This window comes from Thermobia domestica, chromosome 8 (assembly GCF_964235325.1).
Source record: "Thermobia domestica chromosome 8, izTheDome1.hap1.1, whole genome shotgun sequence".
In the NCBI taxonomy this organism is placed as follows: Eukaryota; Metazoa; Arthropoda; class Insecta; order Zygentoma; family Lepismatidae; genus Thermobia; species Thermobia domestica.
The window spans coordinates 57505856-57529116 of record NC_137461.1 but is presented as its reverse complement, the minus strand read 5'-3'; the positions used below and the strand labels follow the sequence as shown (position 1 = coordinate 57529116).

At 35.9% G+C, this 23261-nt stretch overlaps 1 protein-coding gene across 2 annotated transcripts in view; it reads right to left on the bottom strand.

Annotated features, from left to right (window-relative positions):
- GckIII (Germinal centre kinase III) overlaps positions 1 to 21142 on the bottom strand; it is a 181088-nt gene extending 159946 nt beyond the window's left edge. Inside the window, exon 1 of one of the 2 annotated variants that reach the window (XM_081768503.1) lies at positions 20604 to 21142. In XM_081768503.1, the coding sequence (XP_081624629.1) occupies positions 20604 to 20618 (15 nt within the window). In that variant the 5' untranslated portion in view covers positions 20619 to 21142. Of the gene's footprint in view, positions 1 to 69; positions 221 to 20603 lie in introns of those variants that run through there. The other variant, XM_081768501.1, reaches the window with a different exon arrangement.
- Positions 21143 to 23261: the final 2119 nt, after the last annotated feature.

Below are 23261 nucleotides of genomic sequence, written 5' to 3'. Positions count from 1 at the left end.
TGATTTAAAATATTGACTGAGGAGCCATTTTTACCCGAATGTTAAGAAATACAAAGAAACTTTACTAACCTCACTGGGATCATGTATGAGATGACAGTAAGCGTGTGCCTGTTGTGAAGCACTCCACTTCAGGGTTGAAGACTGGGACAACGAGTCTAAAGAATCAGGTGTTGAGGCACCACTGCTTCCACTCGAGCTCGGCATTCTGACATCCACATCACAAGCCTCAAAGGCTTAACAAACTCAATGCAATTACCGATCACTAATTAAATTACAAAAATCATCTTTAATCAGGCATTTGGAACAAAAGAAATAATTTTAAAAACAAACTACGACACTGAAATTTCACTGTTTTTCTTCGGTGTGATACTAGAAGGAATTTTCAACCTTCCTTTAGCCTCTTGAATAAGCCAGGAGATCGTGAATAGAAAAAACGAGTCAAAAGTATCAATCCTATTTACAGCAGCCTATAAAGCAAAATACCGACAGCAGATAAAAGAAAATTTAATTGATAAGAAAGGCTTATCAAATGCAAAATGACGCATTACACTTATCTCGGGGCGATCTAAAAAGCGATGTCGAAAGCATTAAGAATAAAAAAGAGTGATGATACACGGTATTTTTTTTTTTTTTTTTTAAGTCTTAATGTTTACCAAATACCGTATCAAACTACAATGTATGTGTTCTTTTCCCCTACTTTTTTCCCTCTCGCTCATTTCAAACATGATAACGAAGGTATGCAGCATTGTAAATGAAGCAAACGTTTACCACACAACTGTTTCCTCGAAGTATCTGTTACACTACGCACACAACCTATACACAACGTATAGTAAATCTCGCATGTGAATAATTTGTGTAATTTCATTCTAGTAAGCGTGACCAATTTCTAAAACATCTTAAGCACAATATATTGCGAAAAACAAAAAATAACACGAAAAAACTGAGTAATCGAGAAAGGTTCGTAACATCATTTCCACAATATTTGGTATAAATCGATCGAGATGCTTAGAATCTGGATAGGACACTGGGATGGAAAATGCGCATAGCTTTACGAAGTGGTATAAAGCTTCCGAAAGAAAAGATTTTAAAGGCTGAGAAAGGGACAGAATAATAGATTATAGATTTAGTGGCAGTAAGTAAAAATACTCATTGGATATCATATTAATAGTTGCAGAGTTCACAGGCATTTTAAGTTGAGGAAGTGATAAATGGCGCACTGTCACGATTACTTATAAGTAAACCACACTTTCTCTAGGTATACGGAGAATACCATTTTCCAAAGATAATATTTTTCTGAACACTATTTTCCTTTAGTTTGGGAAAGAGATGCGTCCTCCAATGACGATTGACATATGGCTACCCAGCAGTACTCAAACACAAGCATTTCATGTACGTGTTCATCTTGAGAAATGTATTAAAACTTATCACCTACTACATTAACAGCCCTTTCCGTTGGTCTAGCCGCAAGTGCATGTGCCTTCGGTGCCACGTGGTCCGAGGTTCGATTTCCGGTGAGAGAGAGCAAATATTTAATTTCACAATCATTCAGTTTCATTAATCTCTAACTTAACCTAACGTCAGGGGTGTAGCCAAGGGGGGCCCAATCGGGGCCGGCCCCCCCAAATGTTTTCCTGGCTCCCCGAAATGACCAGCTTTTAAAACATCATAGTAAAATTATCTCGCTTCATTCATTTAAAAGTAACAAATTTTATTGACAATTAATAATTTATGGTAAAATAGTAAGGAGAAATATTTTTTCCCATACCGATCGAAAAATAGTATAGTATCTCTTCCTTATACCGATCGAAAAATAGGATATTTTTTTATGATAGCAGATTACACAATTTACTGCGATTTATATGCTTTAACAAATATATTTTTATATGCTTTAACAAGTGTTTTAAAAGACACAGAGGATGGAAAATTTGGTGAGAAACAATGTTTTTATTCAATTTGGATTTCATTCGCGCTCTCTTTTTTTAAGTCACGAATAATAAATACTTTTGTCAGGAAACCGTAAAGAAATTAAGTGAAATTTCAAAGAAAATTAATCTTGTGTAGATAGGTTTTGTATACAAGGTCTTAAATTTAAAAGTAACCAAGAAAAGTTTTCTTGTTTTTTCACCCACCACCTTCGAACATTGATATGTCACCTAACCTGGAAGATCAAAAATAGTCACCATCAGCATCGACGACCTTCTGAAAACGTTCTGGGAGGCCATGGAATCCATCGCGGTAGAACTTGGTGGGCCGTGAAATGAAGAAAGTATCAGGTGCATTTTGGACTTTTACTAGGGATTTGAACTGGCGTCCTCTAAGGTGATTGTTCAAAGAATGGAACAGGTGATAATCGGACGGTGCAATACCCGGGGAATATAGTGGTTGCAATATTGTTTCCCATCCAAGGCGGAAAATGGTGTCCTGAGTCATCTTAACCACGTGGGACTTAGCGTTGTCCAATAAACGAGGACCCGTTTGCAATTCAGAAGCGATGGCTCCAGAGTTTTGAGTTTTTGTTGAGCGAGCACTACACTACACACTGACACTACACAGTTGCGTTGATACTCTGACCAGCTGGTAGCAGTTCCCGATGCACGATGCACCAAACACACAGAAGGACCTCCTTCTGGTGCAGTGCTGGTTTTGGCTGTTTTGAAATCGGTTTATGGGATGCTAACCAATGATGACGGCGCCGTGGAGCTTCGTATAGGACACACTTTTTATCACATGTCAACGCCCTGTCCAGAAATGGCTCCGAAACAGTAAATAAACACAGGCGACTGCCGCGTTTCCTTCTGGCCTGAAGTCAAAATATGTGAGACCCATTAACCCAATTTGTAGTGCTTCACAAGTTGATGGATGTGTTGCCGAATGGTTTCTCCACACACTGAATTGTAGTCCCAGTTCCTCTTTGTACATGTGTTGGTCTTCCGGCACTTGAATATAATTTATGGGTAATAATAATAATAATAATAATAATAATAATAATAATAATAATAATCTAAAATAGTGTCTTTAGTTTTCCAGAAGAAAACCAAAATTTTCCTTTCTTTCAGGCCTCAAAAACACTAGCAGGAACACTTTTTTTTGGCTTTGTACATTGTAGCTGGCCCCCCTCAAAAACGACGCCCCCCCTACACAAACCTGCTGGCTACACCCCTGCCTAACGTTTCTAACCTAACAGCATAAGCATAGGACATTAAACTAAACACAAAAAAATTAGAAACAAAGAAAATACAATTACAATTTCAATAACAATAATGGGGTTGCGGTGGCTGAACGATAGAGCTCTCATCTCTGCTGTGCGAGGTCCTTTGTTTGATCCAAGATCATGCAAAGTGGACTTTGTGGTACACACGAACGCGTGGGTCTTCTCGGGGTTCTTCCGTACCCTTCCACTTTCTTCATTTCACCATTTCGTTCATTCTCATTACTGTTTCCTTTGCCTCGAGAGTATAATTGTGGGGCGTTGAATAAAATTATAAAACTAGCATATACGGTATTCTAACAGTATATGATTACTTCGCCACTTGAGTATTTTTCGTTTTCTTCTTTTCTTTCAATTGCGATTTATATCATGTAGTTTATATATTAGACCGGCTATAAAAAGATCTTCACATCAGCGAGCGGGTGAAGAAACTCAGCTGGAAGGTTCAGTATAATTGACTTAACCGCTTGCTTTGGTTCTCTCGAGCAACCAACACAGTATATGCTTTTGTTTCTGTGGCGATGAATCTCCGGATCTTTTAAGGCAGAACTGGTAAGTAATATCTGTAATAAAACGCGCAAACGTTGTGAATTCCTTCTCCCTTATTTGTACAACTACTCAACTTCACGCGGTGAAAAAGTACGCTGAACACACACAGACTTGAAGTAATGGGAAAACCCTGTAACATGTATTCGGAGCATTCTATTTTGGTAACAGTCAACTATGCCCTTAAGATAATACCAAACTGTGCTCGGAATGAATTTAAACCACTACAAACAAAAATCTGATATATGAAGTATAAAACGACTCATACTGGTGAGTCATGCTCTAATTATATATATACACACCTTGAATCGCAGAAGCAACTATTCAGATTGTTAATGCGTACTACTCTAACTTTCCTCCTGTCTTGCCTCATGAAAAAAAAAAAAGAAGACAATATTAACCTATGATTTTTTTAAAGTAACAATAATTTGCCACATTAAAAATCTTTTTCTCTTCTAATTCAAGGCGGCAATGATTGATTTTGAGTTTAACGTCCCTTTCAGCAGCGAGGCTATATGAGACGGGACCTACTGATTAAACTACATGAGCTCCAGCCGGGGAAAGAAGGCAATGATTCAAGCACCACACAACCTTATTCTATCGAAGATCTATCTTCAATGACCGTTTCTGCCCACCGATTACCACTTTTCTTCTTGCAACACGCAGATCCACTGCCACTTCAAATCTTTACTTCCAGGATAACACTATCACTTACTTGATTCTTTTACTATCTTTGCGGAAGATTTGTATAGCACATATAGAAGATTTGTATCTCTCCTCCACGCTTTACTGTATAGTCTGCACAGGGGTGAATGTCTGATTTTGTAGGTGTTCACGTCTTCGATCCATATATTAAACAGATATAACGCATTCATTGAAAACTGTACGCCTGACACATTTTATGAAGATTACAGTAAAATCCAAGAATTGTATTCTTAACTAACATTTCTTTATCTAATACCCTGTGAATAAATTAGCTCTCTAGACAGGAGTCTTTATTGTCGTAAAACAAATTACATTTAAGACTTTCAATGGGCACAGTTCTTGAATGCGATCACGCATTCTGAATTTCGTATCACCTAAAACGATTTAGAATAATGCCACATAAGCCATTAAGGAAATAACAGAAGCATACTCCATTAAAAAAAAAGAAAAAGAAAGAAAGAAAAAACACGGACAAACACAGCAGACATTAATATAATAATATCTAATATATAATCAAACCAGGTTACTTCAGGTTACTATTACTCTTTTATGTCGGCAATGTACCGTAATTATTGACATTTTACTGCACATCATCTTAATCTCGGATATTTCAAACTTTACAATTCCACTATTCAGCATCATCTTAGAATTATCTCTAAGAATGACTCTGACCTACTGAATATGCGTACAGGAGACTGAATTACTTTATCTCAATTCTACTATATGCATGAACAGCAACGGAAAATTAAACATCTGCATCCCATTGTTCATTAGCCACACACGAGAATTAATCAACTGAGAATAATCAGAAGGAATACAAACCTGAAACAAATGTACTGATCATTTATATTTGTCATTTTAATCCTTTCATAATATCTATAATATTGGTATTATTTCACTTAGAAGTAGATACGAAAATTGCTACTTTTATAATGCCTGAAATGCTATTTTGACGCTATGTTGAACCGTTATGTGCCAAAAGAGAAAATGAACCTTTTTCTTTAAATAAATAAATAAAAATAAAAAATTGCTGTAATATCCTGCTACTTCTTTCATTAGTAAATTTAAAAAAAAAAAAAAAAAGTCTTAAACCATTCATGAAATAAGCTCTGCTCTGGTTACACTTAGTGTCGTAACAATTGGCAGATACACAAGACAAACTGAATAAACATGCAAACCTAACAAAACTAACTTCAAACTGAAGATTCACAAAGTTGAATTTTTTCCCTTAATTTTGTGGCAAGCATCTTTGTTGTCAATATTATGTTTTCTTAAGTGACGCTGCTAAGATCACTAATGTGGGAATGATGCAACCAGTATATACAATAAAATGTTCTATGTGTCAATCTCGATGTTTCAAATATTGATCACTTTAGGAATAAGCTACTTTATCATTTTGAGAAGCTTATTCCTATCTTACGGAAAGTCTAAGCAAGATTGAAAGGAACCTACTATTTACGAGGGGGGCTGAAACGTTCCTGGCTTTGTTCCCTTTACATTGAAGTAGACAAATAAAAGTGTTGGCCTATGAAAGTATCACATCTTAATATGTAACTGTGTTAAAATCAATTTAATCCTAACTGTACAACATCTGCTATTCCAGGTAGTAGGTGAGATGAGAGGCACAAGGAAGTTTCATGTCGTCGGAGCTGAGGACTGTTATGAAGTTCTTATAGCATTTAGGGAAAGTCTGTAAAGAAAATTCATTGGAGATAGGTCAAACACTAGGGGGAAAATGTCCATCATACAGCTGTGTAAAAACCTGGATATCACGTTTTACGACTGGCTATTTCACGGCGGAAGATGAGCCCGCAGCGGATGCCCGTCACCGTCAACAGACGAGCAAACATGCGATGCTGTCCATGCGCTATTCTTGAGAACTATCTAATATCAGCCAAAAAGATTGACCAGATACTGGACATCTCCAGGGAGCGAGTTGGTTATAATATTGCCACAGTCCTAAACATGGGCACGCTATCAGTGAAATGGATGCCGGAACTTTTGAGTACGCATCAAAAAAAAAAAAAAAAAAAAAAAGCGTCGAAGTATCTAAAGCCACCTTGGTCCATTTTGAAAAGACAAATGACTTTTTGGTTAGACTAGTGACAGGATGAATCCTGGCTCCATATTTATGATCCCGAGACCAAGGAATAGTCAAAGGAATGGGGCCACAGTGGTCCCCCTGCCCCAAAATGTTCAGTACTCAGAAATCGATCCAGAAAGTCCTGGCTTCGTTTTCAAGGACAAAGATGGCATGATAATGGTGACTACCTACCGAATGGCGCCACAATGGTCCCCCTGCCCCAAAATGTTCAGTACTCAGAAATCGATCCAAAAAGTCCTGGCTTCGTTTTCAAGGACAAACATGGCATGATAATGGTGACTACCTACCGAATGGCGCCTGTATCACCGAAGAGTATTATGCTAATCTTCTAGACCAGAAAACAAAATGAAATCGTTCAGTTTTACGTCCCATGGTTATGCTGGCTAGGCTAAAGGAGACGGCGATGATAAGAAATGAAGGCAATGGTGGAATGAACAAAGTGGAAAGAAACGGGAGAACTCCAAGAAAATCCATGCAATGATGTTTGTCCACTATTCTTCCAGACTAGCTGAAAGTGGCAATTCAGAGGAAACTCAGAAGAAATTTAGAAGAGTGATCTGCTATGATTTGCAGACTAAGTGTCTGTAAGGTGAGTCCTCCCTTTCCAGTCGCCACATTCTTCAAAGAAACAGGTCTCTGTCTCTCTCTCTCTCGTTGTACATCACAGACTACTATCGACTTCACACGTCCAACCAAGGGGTCATATGTCATGCCTTCGAGTTCAAAGTTACTACGCAAAGTTCTAAACTGGCATAATACACAAACAAATGGACATCTCTAGGTGGGTGTGGAATGACTCACTTAGATCGTGGTACATGAACTTTTGATCTTTCAATGTGGAATACTGAATGTCCCTTCTTATACATGGCGAAAGTTTCTTTAATACTGCGGGTTATGCATGTTTTCAATTTCACTATTTCCTTTCCTCCAACTGTTACAGTCATAGTCTCCCCTTTGTTGGCTCTGGCGACAAGTCCCATATTATATTCTAAGTAAAATGACTGTACACAATTTGAACATGTATTTCACTCATAGGATGACCATACTAGGGATCCAATTTTCCAAACACTCTCTTAGTAGACTTCACATTTCATGGTTTATCCACCATTTATTTTGTTGCAGATAGTATGTGATGCAAAATTTGTACCTCTGAAAGGGACACCGGGATAATTGTCAGATTTTGCACTTTGTAGCTGAATTGATGTTTGATATAAATTCCTGGCAAATTGCACAAGCTTCTTTTGAAGAGGACTAACACCAACCTCTATAGCTGACTGATTCAGGGAAATACAATTCATTTTTCTCACTCAAAACCTTCATTATCCATACCAAGAGAGACTTCTTGTTCAGTTAGTGTAATTCTTGATATTCTGTTAAAGCATCTACAACGCAAAAAGTCATCCCTGGAAATATCTTGACTTTGCAACAGTCTTGAAATGAGCCCTCACCTCCAACCTGAAGAATTTGTATTTTTCTTTCTTTCCTTTCTACACTTAATGTATCACTCTTTTATGGATATGTAAACAGTCAACACACTTCATTCTTCTGAAGCCTCGACGACACGGAAGTTGAACCATGAACATAAAATTTGTTAAACTCAAAACTGAAAGTTGTTCTTTTCAGGGAATGTACTACTGTATGGTCCTGCTCAACAGGAAAGAAAAAAAATAGCATAAAAAAATGTCAAAACAAATGTTAGAAGGCTACAGTATGACAACCTGAACACTATTTCCAAACGGAGGATATCATATGAATCATAAACCATCGTCTTTCAAATAAAACAAAAAGCAACAAAATAGCGTACTTAACTGTTCCAGAAAGAACATTTTAATATTTTGCCGAAACTCACATGTGAGAAAAAGCCTCCAAGGCGCCATCTTGGGCATCTGTCTCGGGTCAGGATTTTTTTTAAACAAAAAAAAAAAAAAAAAAAACATATTTCTTACTTTGTCCTGAATTTTAACATATGTTAAACTCAATAACCTTAGACTAAGAAGGTAACTCTCCTGTGCCTGATTTAATATGGACTATACCGTTTATTCAGAAAGTGCCTAATGTTAGTATCCGTTGAAATCTGGTGTACCGGTATAGATTTGTAATTAAAAACAACAGAATACATTTTTCACAGTTTTCAAGAATTAGGCTCATAAGGGGGAAGGAAGGGAGTAACATTGCTATAATATCTAGATTACCCTTTCTTTATTCAGGAAGTGTCCAATGTGAAGACTCGCTTCATATGAAGGTGTGAAATTCGGTATAAAAGCTCTTAATTAAAAATAAAGAGAATTCGTATTATAACGTTCCAATTCCTCTCATAATGAGAAGGGGAAAAGATGTCATTTCTATCTTATTCAAAGTTGCTTTTCTTTATGATTCAGAAAATGCTGAATGTAAGAACTCGCTTAAGATGGAGGTATGGAATACGGTATACACATTCTTAATGAGAATATGAGAAGAATATGTTCCTTTCAAGTCTTCGACAATTCAGCTCCCGGAAAAAATATGAGGAAAACTTCTACACCATTCAAATTTTCGAATATTTATTCAGAATATGTTGAATGCGTTGATTCAATTAAATTGTGTGTGTGAAATTCTAAATATAAACTGTTATTTAGAAATAAGGTATACACGTTTCATAGTTTAAGAAAATTACGCCTCTAAGGGCAAAGAGAGAAATTTCCACAATATTCGAATTTCTCTATTCACAATGCTCAAAATGGGGATTTGCATAAGTTGGAGGTATGAAATGTGATATACAATGCCTTCATTACAAATAACTGAACTCATATTTCAATGTTTTCGAGAATTCCGCTTCTATAGGAGGCGGCTTTTAAAAAAAGTCCGGTTATGTTTATTATACTTTATTCTTTTCGTGCGAGGAACGAACACTTCAGCCAGTTTCACATAAATTCACACCACATGGCTTCCATTATATAATGAAGAAGAAGTGCTGTGTAGACGTAAAGAGGTAGTAGATTTCTAGCATTTTCGATTTTAATGGAGAGATTGGAGTGGAGACGAAATATATTCTTGGAACTGATAGCTGAGACCACTTCTCGCTATATATGACAGACTTTACTCTATATCGATTAACGTTAAAAACTAGAAATAGTCATTTCTACCACTCCCGGCTTGAACAGAGCGTTGAAAGAGAAAATGGTACCCGTTCTTAAAACCTAAATCGATTTAAATATATATAGCTTTATTGTATTACGGACATCAATATTAAAACCGGAAGTTGCATATTGGATTTCTATCACTTCCAGTTTTAAAGAAAAGTTAAGGATGGAAAGGAAATGTATTCTTGGGACGCTTAATCGATCGCAGGAAACCGCTTCTCGACAGACATCACCGTTTTTGCTCTACAGTGATCAACGTAAAATCCGGAAGTGGTTACATTTCTTCCACATCCGGTTTGAATATCAACTCCACCAACGAATTCTGTTCCTCACCTTTGATCCTCTACATCATGGCCAAAACACATAACGATCCATCAAGTAATTCTTGAGATGTTCTATCTCCCACACGGACAGACACACAGGCAAGTAAGCATATGATATAAGGGAGTTTTGGTAGACCAAATCCCTTAACGACTATTCCCAATACCATTAAGCTTACCTGGAACATTCTGGAAAACGGCATTAATACCTATCTAAACGCATTACTAAGTTGATAATAATAATAATAATAATAATAATAATAATAATAATAATAATAATAATAATAATAATAATAATAATAATAAAGAGTTATTTAAGATATTTAACTGTTTTGGATGAAAGTATTTTATTTTCAATTATTTCTAGGCTACACCCTACAGATTTTTACCTTACTTTATCTACAGAACGTCATGGTGTTGGGCGAATTACGAACCATTCGTATTTGTTCGTTTTATTTTAGAAACATAGTAAGTTCTCAGTTTTATGAATGAATAAGGCTTCCACACGCGCCAAAAGCTTCTCTGAGATGTTTCACAATATGCTTTATACTTTACTCTGTGTATACAGCAATCCTTTTACGATAAAACCATTACTGAGGTCAAAGCCCCTACGTAAATTCATTCAACACTCCAACCCTTGTTACGAAATATTGTGGAAATGTCCGATGACAGCGTCAAGGACTTTCAAAACCATACAAGGTAGTAAATGATGGAGATCATAAAAATAGCACCCCTAATACAATCATATATGAGCTACTATAAGCATTAACAGAAGATCACACGTCTCACATTTGTGCTAATTCAAACAGATCATTTAGATAAATTATCACCTGCAATCCTAAACATAGATGCTCAAACACATAGCCAGTTTATTCCGGTTTTTAAGTTCTCCTTCCTCTCTTTCAAAACACTGTGAAAGGAATTCAGGTTTTGTGACGTAATAAAACACATAACTCTAACTTCACTACAACTCGATTACTAGATTAAGTAGGTTCCAGTTATTAGGAACTTATCAATAATAATAATTAACAGAATTGACCCTTCACATTTATGGAACTTGAATGAATTATTAATATCAAATAAATTTAGTTTATATGGTGAAAAACTCCTGCTTTTCTGATTTCCCGACATTACCCTATTTCGCTGAAGAACTACTACGTAAGGAGGTAATCCTGAAATTATTAATCAGTTTGGTAGATTGTGTTTTAATCTGTGTATATATTAGGTAGCTAAGAGAGTAACACATTTTCTTTTCTTACTATGGAAAAGATATGATACTGTTTCTTTAAGCTGTAATAAAATATACTGATGGAAGCTACATGATGCTTACTTAATATTTAAGAAAAAAATTACATCCGCGTTCTAAATTATAACACACTGTTTCAAGGTCTCTCGCGTCTTCCTCAGTGTAACTTTTTCAGCAAAGCTGACGGGTCTTTTCAATCTGGAAAACGCAATAGCTCCAATAAAATACCTTTTAAAAATTACAAACTAATAAATTTTACAGTTTTTGTGCCATGTTTATACCATGTAGGCTAAAGGAGACAATGATGATGAAAACGAATGAAATGATGGAATGAAAAAAGTGGGAGAACCTTAAGAAAATCCATGCACAAGAAAGATTACCTGGCGCGAGCTGGGATCCAACGAGGGACCCCACGCACCAGAGATGAACGCTCTGCTACTGGCCAAGCTCGATCACATCTTTTAAAATGAAAACATGTACATGTTCATTCCATATTTGCATGATGGAAAAATTGCTAAATATCTTCAACATAACATGGAAGTGTGGAATGAACTTGTCCTGGATTTTATTTTAAAAAGTAATATTTTAAGGACAAATCAGAATAATATGGCATAACTTTACTAGGGCAGCTAAAAATGTTACACTGTTGAACAGGAAAGAGAAGGCTGGAAACAATATGTTACAATTTGTTAAAAGGATCTTTTTAAATGTGTTATGAAAATTTTGAAGTCGAGACTTGCGGCATCTCTACATAAAAGTACGGAAACTCCAGTACTCAACAACAGTCTTCGTTGGAAACTTAACACTGCCTGAATAGTGAGAATAACGGTTCAAATACCAGGAGGAGCAATTTCTAAATCTAACCTAACTTCGTGATATAACTGGGGGCTATTCGAATTAGTAAACAGTTCATATCCAGAAACCCAAGGAATAGATGCGATGGCAGTGGATGTACTGAGTTAACAAACTGTCTGGAAAGTCATTGTCTTTGAGGCTGTATACTACTATGGGTTTAGTTTGCCTGGACATTTTAATCTACCGACCCGATTGTGATAGCTCTTCGGTAAAATAAAACATGGAATTATACTGGAATTCGGGAATGCTACTACTATTGTCTCCGAATACGTGATTGGAAAACGAAAATAAATTCCTTACAATGGATGGACATAATCTTTTTTGGAAAAAATGATCAAAATAAACAACGTACAAAATTTCTCACATTTTGCAACAATTCCGCAACGATAATGTGTATATTTTCCTAAGCCTTTTGATTGACACATGATTTGTTTTTGAGATATGTGAGAATTTTACTTAATAACTTGTATACTTTTCTTCCGGGCAACTCTTCATCGAATTTCACATCATTCACTGCAAGTAGCACATACCAGCAATCGTTGACACCAGTGAATCAATTATTGAAAGCTTCATATATATTCCGTCAAGTCACTCAGCTCTACTACGAAAAACAAAATCAATTCGTCGATCGCACGCTGACTTCTTTGGTCGATGAACATGTTATAATTAAGCCTTCCAAGCACTGGAAGGTAAAGCTATCTATGGTCCTTACACATGAAAAAAAAAAAAAGCAACAGTTTGCTATACTGTACTAAGAAAGGAATTTCTGTGACAACTTTTTGGTACACTAATAATAGTATGCTTGTCAACATCTAGTTAGTGGACAACTTAAAAAAAAAATCATGTAAAAGAAATGTAGTTACTACTATGATAACCTTTCAGTTATAGATTAAAGTGGGTGATTAGCTACTGTGCCTTAAGCCAGTTTTCGTGCTTCAGAGAGAAAACTGGTGGTCTAAGCCAATTTTTTTCTTCTAAATGCAATATACCGGAAGAAAATTCAATGATCGCTGTCACATTATTATTATTGTTATTATTCCATCAACGATCACTGTCACATTTACTTCTAAATTCATTCTGAAGAAAATCAGGGCCTTGTGCTGGAAGACACTGTCCAGAAACAGAATTAAAAGTGCCATTAACAAGAGAGGAGTTGATTACTAGAAGTGTTCATCAGTTCCACTCCCATTTACTTACTTATTTTCAAATACTGAGGAAATCAAAGGGTTGGGAATGAATATTTGCCCATAAATGAGAGTTGTCTGTTGAAGGGAAGTATCAAACTTTAATTACTCATAGGTCATCGGGTGATATGGGCATGTACCACAAGAGTTATATAATGACTGTCGTAAAAATGAAAATGAAATGAAATCTTTGAGTTATGACGGTTAGACTAAAGGAGACGGCGATGATGAGTAATGAATGAAATGGTGGAATGAAGAAAGTGCGAGGAAACGGGAGAACCCGGAGAAAACCCAGCACACGGTGTTTGTCCACCACAAAGTTCACTTGGTGGGGGCTAGGATCGAACCCGAGGCCCCAAGCACCAGAGGTGAACGCGCTACCACTGAGCCACCGCGGCCCCCATGACTGTCGTAAGTCTTTTGCTTACTGATTGTATTAAAAGTACAAGTAACTTAGCAAGAACATGCGACATTTATAATTACCGGATGTTTCTGATGGGAATTTGCTTGTAACTGCTGGATCAGCTAAAGGGATCAACTGAATATTTATTTTCAAACTGCAGAAAATATTTTTTGTACTAAATACGTATGAGCTGCTATGAATAATTCATGCCCACTATGAAGAGATTACTGAAACGCTGGGGGTAAAAGATTGTTATTTGAGGGTGTCCATTAAAGGGAACGTTCTCTCTCACACACATTTTTGTCGGAACAAAAAAGCTTGATTGCATCACGGGGTTTCACTGTTGGTAAAATAGTTTCTGTTGTCGACTAATTTCCCACTGTTAAAGATCACGTTTTCAAATCAATTAGGGCGACACAGAGTTAGATGAAAAGCAAAACAAGAAAGAAGACAATTTCAAAAACACTGACTCATTTACTAAACCTTAAGTAGCATTTTGTTTTGCACTTTAATATCATCCTTTGATTTCTGTAATGTCCTGAAAAACTGAAGTCAATAAATATCTTTTAGTACTATAAATGAGACAATTGTTCCTTCCAGTAATGCACAGCCCAGGCAGTCATGTATACCACTTATAAGAACTAATACGGCAAGTATGATTATCAAAAGCATATAGGTACACAGATTGATTCATAAAAAAATCAGCCACACACCTACTATACGGACAAAATTACTGTAACCGAGGTTTAATCAACAAATTTATTAGTTTATGGAAGGATGCTATATGATACATATTTAATATCAGTAAGGAAACACATCTTGCCTTAATATCCTTGTAGTAATATTTTCATATACGGTATAAACTGTTTCAAGGTTTTACTTTGCCCTTCTTCGGCATATTATTCCTCTGCGATGCTAATTTTATGGCATGATGAAAGGATTTTCACCAAGCTTTGAAGAGAAAAAATACCAAGCTGTTCCTCTTCAGAAACAGTTATTGGGCAGGTATTTTATCAAATGCTTGTGCGCTGGAAATATTCCCTTAAAAATATGTAATACATGGATGTTAAGATAACATGCCTTTGTCCTCGTTAAAACTTATCAGTGTTTACTCTGATCTTACTCTACAAGGATATGAATCAAAATGTTGTGATTCCCTTTTTAAAAAACCAAGCTGTTAATTATCGTATACTATAAATTAGAACAATCTTATGCATTTAGGATATTTCTTAAAATTGTTGATTTACTGACAAAAAACAAGGAGGTACACTTATTGATCCGAGGCCAGTTTTCCCTAATAATCTGGTTTGGTTCAGAAGTAAGTGAATTAAAATTCCTATGAGCATAGATGCATACTACGGTCCAGGGTTTGGCAAAAAGCATGTTTTTATTGGAAAAAAATTATTATTATTATTTTGGTTTAAATAATTTACTCTATGTATTTATATTAGATATGGACAGAAATTAGCTTGTTTCGCCTTGGTGTTACTATGCAACAACAAGGTTATGCTGGAAGGGGTCACATAAACTTAAAGCGGAATCCAAACCGTTTCTCGGCTTACATCCAAGAGAAATTGTCCATTTGGACACGAAACCGGGACTAATTGGTCACAAATGCGATTGCCGTCTCCCTCACGGACTCCTGATAAAAATACGTTATACTGATCTTTACATAGGCCTACTTGTTAATATAATTGTCAAGAGTCATTTCAGAACAAAATGATAAACAGTTACACAAGTAAAAACATACAGAATTATATACAAATCGGGAACATCCCGCCTTAGCCATTGGGAAAATACTGTTATTACTTTAAATGTATTTGCATGTAAAATTTTAAGGTCAACGTATCATAATCACTACGCTAAAACTGAGGTATTAAATTACAAACTTGGTATGTAGATAGCATTCAACAAAATAAAAACCAAGTCAAGTCCAAGCTGATGTTGGAAGCAACGTAGGCAGTTGATAAATTTTGCCAATTTCTATTAATATATTTAAGCAACCTTGGTTTCTTTATAAAACAGGCATTCACTCAAGTAGAAATATATGGGCCTAATTTGGTTTCATTTCGTATGTTTAGGCTTAACATCCTTATGAAATACCAAGGTTATCACGGAGAAGACTTTCGCTTAGAGGGACACCTCGAACCGCTACTTGGTTTACACTTGAAAGATGGGTTGTGGTTCGGCCGAGAATTGAACACGGGACCCCTTGATTAAAAGGTGAAAAGTAGATAAACGTAATGCTGATGGGTTGATATGTGGAAACGTCACTATGAAGTTCACACGATTTAAAGCATTTTTTTCTTTTCTTATATATATATATATATATTAAAAAAAAAAAAAAAGCCCTGCTACGGTCATCTAGAGATTCGCCAGTAATCAAGTGTGCACCAGAAGTACAATCTTCTACATTGTGCAGAACTATTAAAATTTATCACTTACGTGTGAAAATTGAGTAGCAGAAGAAATATAGATGCATGGAAGTATATTGTACGTATTAACATGAAATTTCACATCTTTATAGAAGGCATGTATAGTAATGAGCAGGGCTTGAAAAATCTAGTTTGCAAGTACTCGTCAGCCAAAAAATCTACTAGCCAGACAATTTTGAAGTCACAATGTTGAAACAAATAAACAAAATTCGCTTTGCGACACAGTAAACATATCAATGAATTTTTTTTATTTTGTTTATTGATGATTTTGCTTGTCTCTTACAAATAAAAAAAAAGTAACAGATGCTATTTATTCTTGAATTCACGTTTCTGAATGATTGGACTTTATTCACCAAATGTAAAAAAGTACTCGCCATTGGCGAGTGGATCTTTCAAGTTCTGGTAATGAGTGACTAGTACAGTCTGTATTAAACGATCTACCATGAACTAATCAGCTTCAAATTTTCTTAGAACACAGTTCCCATCAGCATTTACGAATTTCTAACTGCTTTCCAGCTTTAACGGAGAAAAATGCACTTTTGTTCTTGTACAAAATACACTTTTACTTCCATTGCATATTTCGCAGAATATAGTTATTTTGTGTTGATTCAAGTTGGATTGCTAAACTCCCTTAATATGAAGAAATTCATACAATAAAGCCTCTGTCCAAGTATGTGTAAATGACAAGTTGCAATGAAATGATCAAAACTAGCCTATTGTTATTGGTTTACTTAAAATTACTCACTTAATAACGTTCCTTAGTCAAATAAGAGCAAGCTCAAAAAACATATTGGAAAAGGCAGGTGACCATAAGTGTCAATCAAATTTATGCAATGTTTTTAAGTTACCACTGTTGAAATTTAAATCGCGTTTTGAAGATACGTCATTCTGTGCTCTGAGGATGAGTGTTCTTCGAAACACTGGAAGAAAACTTGACTGAGAGAATAATTACTATATCAGAAATTTGAAATATTGCGTGTTCGATACACTCAATAAATAACAACTGTCAGCTTCAACTAACACACTGCGCATAATAAAACTTCTCTCGTAGAACTACCCTGTTTGTGGGATTGCCACTGGACATATCGTGTCAGTGAGTTCATAGCTTCCTCCCACACTCGCATTGGCCCTTAAGTTAATGAAAATATGTAGTTATTGCAAGTTCATGACTGTGCAGGGTGTCTACTAAAATTCTAAAATAAAATTTCGTGACCTTTTCTTTCGCAAACATAAAATTTAACATTTTCAAGAGCAAATTTGGGTACGAATTGGGCCGAATTTTCATGCGTGAGACAGAAGCGTACTTTGCTTGCAATTTGGTAGCGTCTAAAGCCGACCATAGACATTTTTGGTGGCGAATTTTGATGTTTTATAAAACAAAATTTTCCAGTCTACACTTATATTTGTACAGATGAAAAAATCGTGACCCAAAAGCTACATTTCGTGACTTTTTCTTGACTTTTATGACCGTTTTCTGATTTCATGACTTTCGTGACCGATAGACACCCTGCTGTGGGATAACTGATGGAATTATAATACGGTAGGATACTACGCAAAATTGATCACCATAAAACTTACTGGTGAGTTCAAACCATAGTCTTCTCGGAATCGAGGTGACCGTTCTACCACTGAGATGAAGTGCCCTGTTCAATAAGAATGGCAATTATTACGAAATTTGGACTTTCACGTATACCATGGCCATCAACTTTTAATCATACAGCCCTCCTAACTGGCCTAATACTTAGCGCCCACCTTTGGTGCATAAGATACTGGATTCGATTCCCGATGAGAGATCTGAAATTGAACACATTATGGTGGCTCCCATGGTTGGCTGGTTTAAAGCAAGGTGGTGCTGTTTTTTCAACAACAACAACAACAATAATAATAATAATAACAAAAAAACTGGTTTAAACCAAAAAACGAAAAGTGTTCGTAAAATCTTGATGAACACACATTTGTGGTTATCACGTTTCACTCCCGTATATTATTCGTATTATATTCAGACAAATTCCCCATTCATTACTCAAAGAGATTATACTACAAAAGCAACTTTTTTTATGTAGGTTTATGTTTCTTTTGTGATTTTTTATAGTTTATTATTATTAATATGCAATTGCAAACAAAAATTCTAAACATTGTTTCGTTTTAATCATGTTTACTATTGATGATATACATCTAAAAACCGTGCTTTTTTTGGGAGGGGAGGGGGTCATACAAATCCCACGAGAGGCATTTATGGAAATCAAAAGCATCTTTGGTATCTATTTATGTATAAATGGTTCAGAGCCAAAGTGGACTCAAATAATTCTTATCTTTATTCACTTTTCTTACTGATATGCATATTAAGTCGTTGTACTTCTTTAACTTGGACTAATAAAAGTCATAGTGAACTAACTTGGTTAAATTAGTTCTGTACTCTGCAGTACTTTGAAATTGTCCATATGTATTTCTGTATAATGGTTTCACTCGTGCAACTGTTTATCTTTTTGTCCTTCTGAAACGACTCTTGACAATTATATTAACAAGTATGTAAAGATCAATACAACGTACTTTTATCAGAAGCCCTTCGTGAGTGAGTCGGCAGACGTATAGCATTTGCGGCCAGATAGTCCCGGTTTTTCAGTTCAAACGGAGGACAATTTCTCTCGGATGTAAGCCGAGAAGCGGTAACCCCTTCCAGCATAACCCGGTTGTTACATAATAACACCAAGGCGAAACAAACTTATTTCTTCCATATGTGATATAAATACATAGAGCAAATTATTTAAACCAAAAAACCGGTTTTGGTTTTTTCAATAAAAACCATGGTTTTTGCCAACCCTGGTGGTTCCGACTTCACTTTAAACTATAGGTTCACGCCTCACATAACATCGGCACTGAAACGGACGATAAATCCTATTCAACCAACCAATCAAGTTATTAGTAGGGAGCAGGCACGTCAGCGACAGTGAGTATACGCATAAACAAGGTATTTTAAAACAGTTCACTAAATTACAGTACTGGCTTCGGAGCCATCGATGGATTTGGAGGATACTGAATGCCGTCCCCCCTCTCAAAAAACATGTCACATCGCTCCGTAGCCTATTTATACGAATGTGTGCGCTTGGTAATACACTTCATAAATACCTCAACTATATAGGTAATACACTCTACTGCAGGAAAAATACAAATGATGCTCTAAGTTTATATAAGACACAATAAGCAGTATTCTATTTCTACTTATGCCCATAATCGCTAACGCAGAAGTTCATATGGAAGTAGTCCCTACTGCGGCCAGGGTTCCCACCGTTTCTGCTCAGCATACATGCGCAAGCTACCTTCCAATGATAAATTCATATTAAAATTATCGTCTATAGAAAATTTGTGTAGATTGAGAATTTGCATACCATCAAATAATGACGACGTAGGATAGTTAAAAAACGATTTATAGATCTCCCCTAATGTCTTCATAAATAATGGTCACATATCTACTGCCTTGTGCATACAATCAACTCTTAATGTCTCGAACACACTTACTCCTTTGAAGACTCTTCATTTTACTAGGTATGCTCACTGAGAAATTTGTTTCGTACACCACTGGGATGTGTGGAAGATGATACGGCAAAGAAAGCAGAGTAGCAAAAACGTTAGGGTGTCAAAGGCGATGTAACAGTTTATATCGTCTGCAGTACTGTCTTGACGAATGATTATATGGAAAAGATAATTAACCTAATACGTGTTATTTTACTTCGTAGTTTCGACGTATAGCACTTTCATTACGAGGTTCCCATTTCCTTTGTGAATTCGAAATTTTACCCGTAATATTTTGAGAACATGGCACCAAGACCCAGATTCCTAACCTCCACTAATTTATTATTTTCTAGGAAAATAAAATAGCAATTTTTCGGACGATGTCCCTCCAAGATCTTCAATATATACCTGATTACAGTGTCATCACATCTTACCAGTTACAGAAAGCTTGGGATCACAGTTCATATAACCACTGCATACGTTGTATGCGAATAGCATGGCCAATGTGACTACCACTTGCATGTTAACAAAAGTATCGTTAAATTCTCACCTTGTTTTTCCAGTTGGAAAGTTGTCATTTGAACCACTATGTTTCCTTTCTCTTATATACTGACCGCGTATATGGTTAACAATCAGATCATTAAAGTTAAAATGATTTACCTACATGTATTTATACTAAGCTTAATGTTCAAACATTATAACAAGTGTTCGTAAGAGAAACATTTATTGTACCGGTACTTTCACTTCCGTAGTCTTCGGTAGTCAACAGAGTCCTGTATATGACATTCAGCAATATCGAAATTTAAAGTACATGTCATTCTAATTTACTGGCACGTCAGAAAGATGCCGAAATATCCGAACAATGCATAACAAAGAAAAAGTGGATGTGAAAGTACTTGCAGTAGTTTCGACTTCACTTAAAATATATTTAGAAACAATAAATTAAGGCATAACACCCATATACTTACCTCATTAAATGCCATAATTCTCTATCCTAATCCAACACCACGATCTGCAAAATGCTACTCCAAAACAGCTACCCAAATCGGTAGCAAGGAAGTTGCACTTGTCTCTATCTACGATACATGTGTAATACACTAAGCTATCGCTTTCACCTATTTCAAACGCAAGGTGTCCAGGTTTCTTCGCAGTTTTTCATTAACTAATTCTTCATTTTCTGGTAAGCGTATGTTTACAGAAATGAAAAATTAAAAGTATGTTATTGTTCACACGTAAGCTAAAATTGAGGCATTCCTCAGGTGGGACAAACCTGCTTGATTTATAGTCACTTAAATTTTAGACTATGTATAACATAAAAACACACACTGCTTCACTGGGTATACACATAATGCGGCTAACACTTATATACAAAATCATTTAAAATACAATATTACGAAAAGTTTGGTCTACATGGTTTGTTTGCAGTTTCCACATATCCTCAAACATAACAGCGCCATTTTGATATGGTGTCACCGCAGATCAAGGCCCTGTCGATATTCCCACAGTCGATGTGACACTGGTTCTCGTAGGTAAGATATCGATAGTTGTAAGTAGTTGTCTTGCTTGGCGGGTACTGAGAGGGAAAGTTCTTCAAAATATGAAATTGAAATAACTCTAAAAAAAAGTATAATCAACAAGATCAAACGTTATACAAACGAAACATGATATGAACTAAGTGTCCATGTTGAAATTACCTCGAGACAATTAAAATTTACTCATACTACTTTTTCCCCCTAAATTACAAACTTCACACTATTCCACGATAGTGGTGAGTGATTCCTATAATTATAAAGAAAACAAAGCGCATCAAAAAAGAAAATTAAAATCTCGGTAATAGACAAGTACACTGAGAAGTGTCGTACTCCTTGAGCCTTATTCCCTAGCAGTTTCCGAAAACGCAACGCAAAATTTGCGTTACAATTAGTTATGTTGGATATCACATGCTGAGATAAGTCATCAGGGTTGCAAACCACTTCACAAACTTACTACGAAACGTTCTTAATGCGTAATTTGTTTTGCGTTGCCTTTCACTCCTACAAATTTTCAGACTGGTACGAAATGGTATCATTTAAATTAATTAACATCCGGTTGTATGGTAACTACTTTACAATCAGTTCTATATGATTAGAATAGGAAGTTGACATACTATTATTATTATTATTATTATTATCTATGATCATTATTATTATTAGATATGATTATATTATTACGTATGTGTATATTACTACAAGTAATATACAAATACATAGGAGTTCTGTAATTGTTAGGAATATGCGTTTCATCCTTAGGAAAATACGAACAACAATAGTTACAATCTGGCTATTGGTAGCGTATTTTTTTACATATGCTCTACATAAAATAAATAATGCTTTGTAGCATAATAAAAAAATGCCAATTACTATTGTCAACGAATGACATGGCATTTAGCGCCATAAAAGTACATTTTTTTCGATTTTCTAGAAACCCACGAATGGTAATTCCCTTTCAAGCAGGGGTAAAAGTGAACGAGAACGCGGGAGTATGTCGTCCCCTCACTTCTATGGAACAAATATGGTGTCCTCCCACTTCCTAAAAACTACAATAGGCAAAGATAGGCAAGGAAGACGCGTCACTTCATACGCTCCCTTACCTTTTCAGATCCCCAGTTTCAGTCATCTCATTTTCTCTGCTCGATATTAAATTTTACATTATTTTAACAAATATAAATAAAAATTTAAGATTTAATCATAATATTGAAGTATATCTCATTAACCATTCTATATATTGTCATCTTGGTTGTGTCGTAAGCAGTGGCGTATTTACGGTTTTGTTTCCGAGGAGCTTTACTAACTATGGTCAAGGAAATGTGAAAATTCTGCAAGATATTTCATTTACTTTAATATAGTAAATAAGATTTCGGGGAGGCTTTAGCCCGGAAGCCCCCTAAATACGCCACTGGTCATAAGTAGGAATTGATGAAGGACTAGCTCGGGAGAGTAATGCTTCCGGAAGTAGAAACGAGAAACAGTTCTGATTGGTTGGCGTTATCCACTTCTCGCCACGTTGTTGTAAAATAGCAGAAATCAAACGCATGCTGCTGTCGGCCTTCGTGGCCGAGTGGGCTAGCGCTGGCGCGAGTTCAAACCCGGCCCGAGGAAAGGTTTAACTTTTTTTTTTACATTTTTATAACACTTATTAAATTAAAATAATATGAAAATAATACTTAAAAAGTGATTTATTTATTTTTGAGCAGATAAGTAGTTGTAGTACTTATGCCCTTGTACGCCATGATATAGGGCTCGTTTTGTTCCCCTTGTACTTCATCATATAAATTTTGTGACCAACTTAAAACAACTGGCTAGGATAGCGCGTAAAACAGCTGGCTAGAGTAGCGTGCGGAAAAACGTACTTCCAAGAGTATTAAGGCGGATTTTCATGTGTCCTTTACGTCCGTGAGTTGCGAGCGATTGTGCTAAACAGCCAATGAAATCACGCATCGGAGATGGCGCGCTACACTCGCGTCAGAGTAGAAATTTGTTCAATTCTGACGGAAGTAGCGCGCGTACACTATTGTATTCACTGACTAACATGGCGGAAGTCGCAAACTTTCTATTTTACGCATGCGCATTAGCTAGGGAGTAGTAATT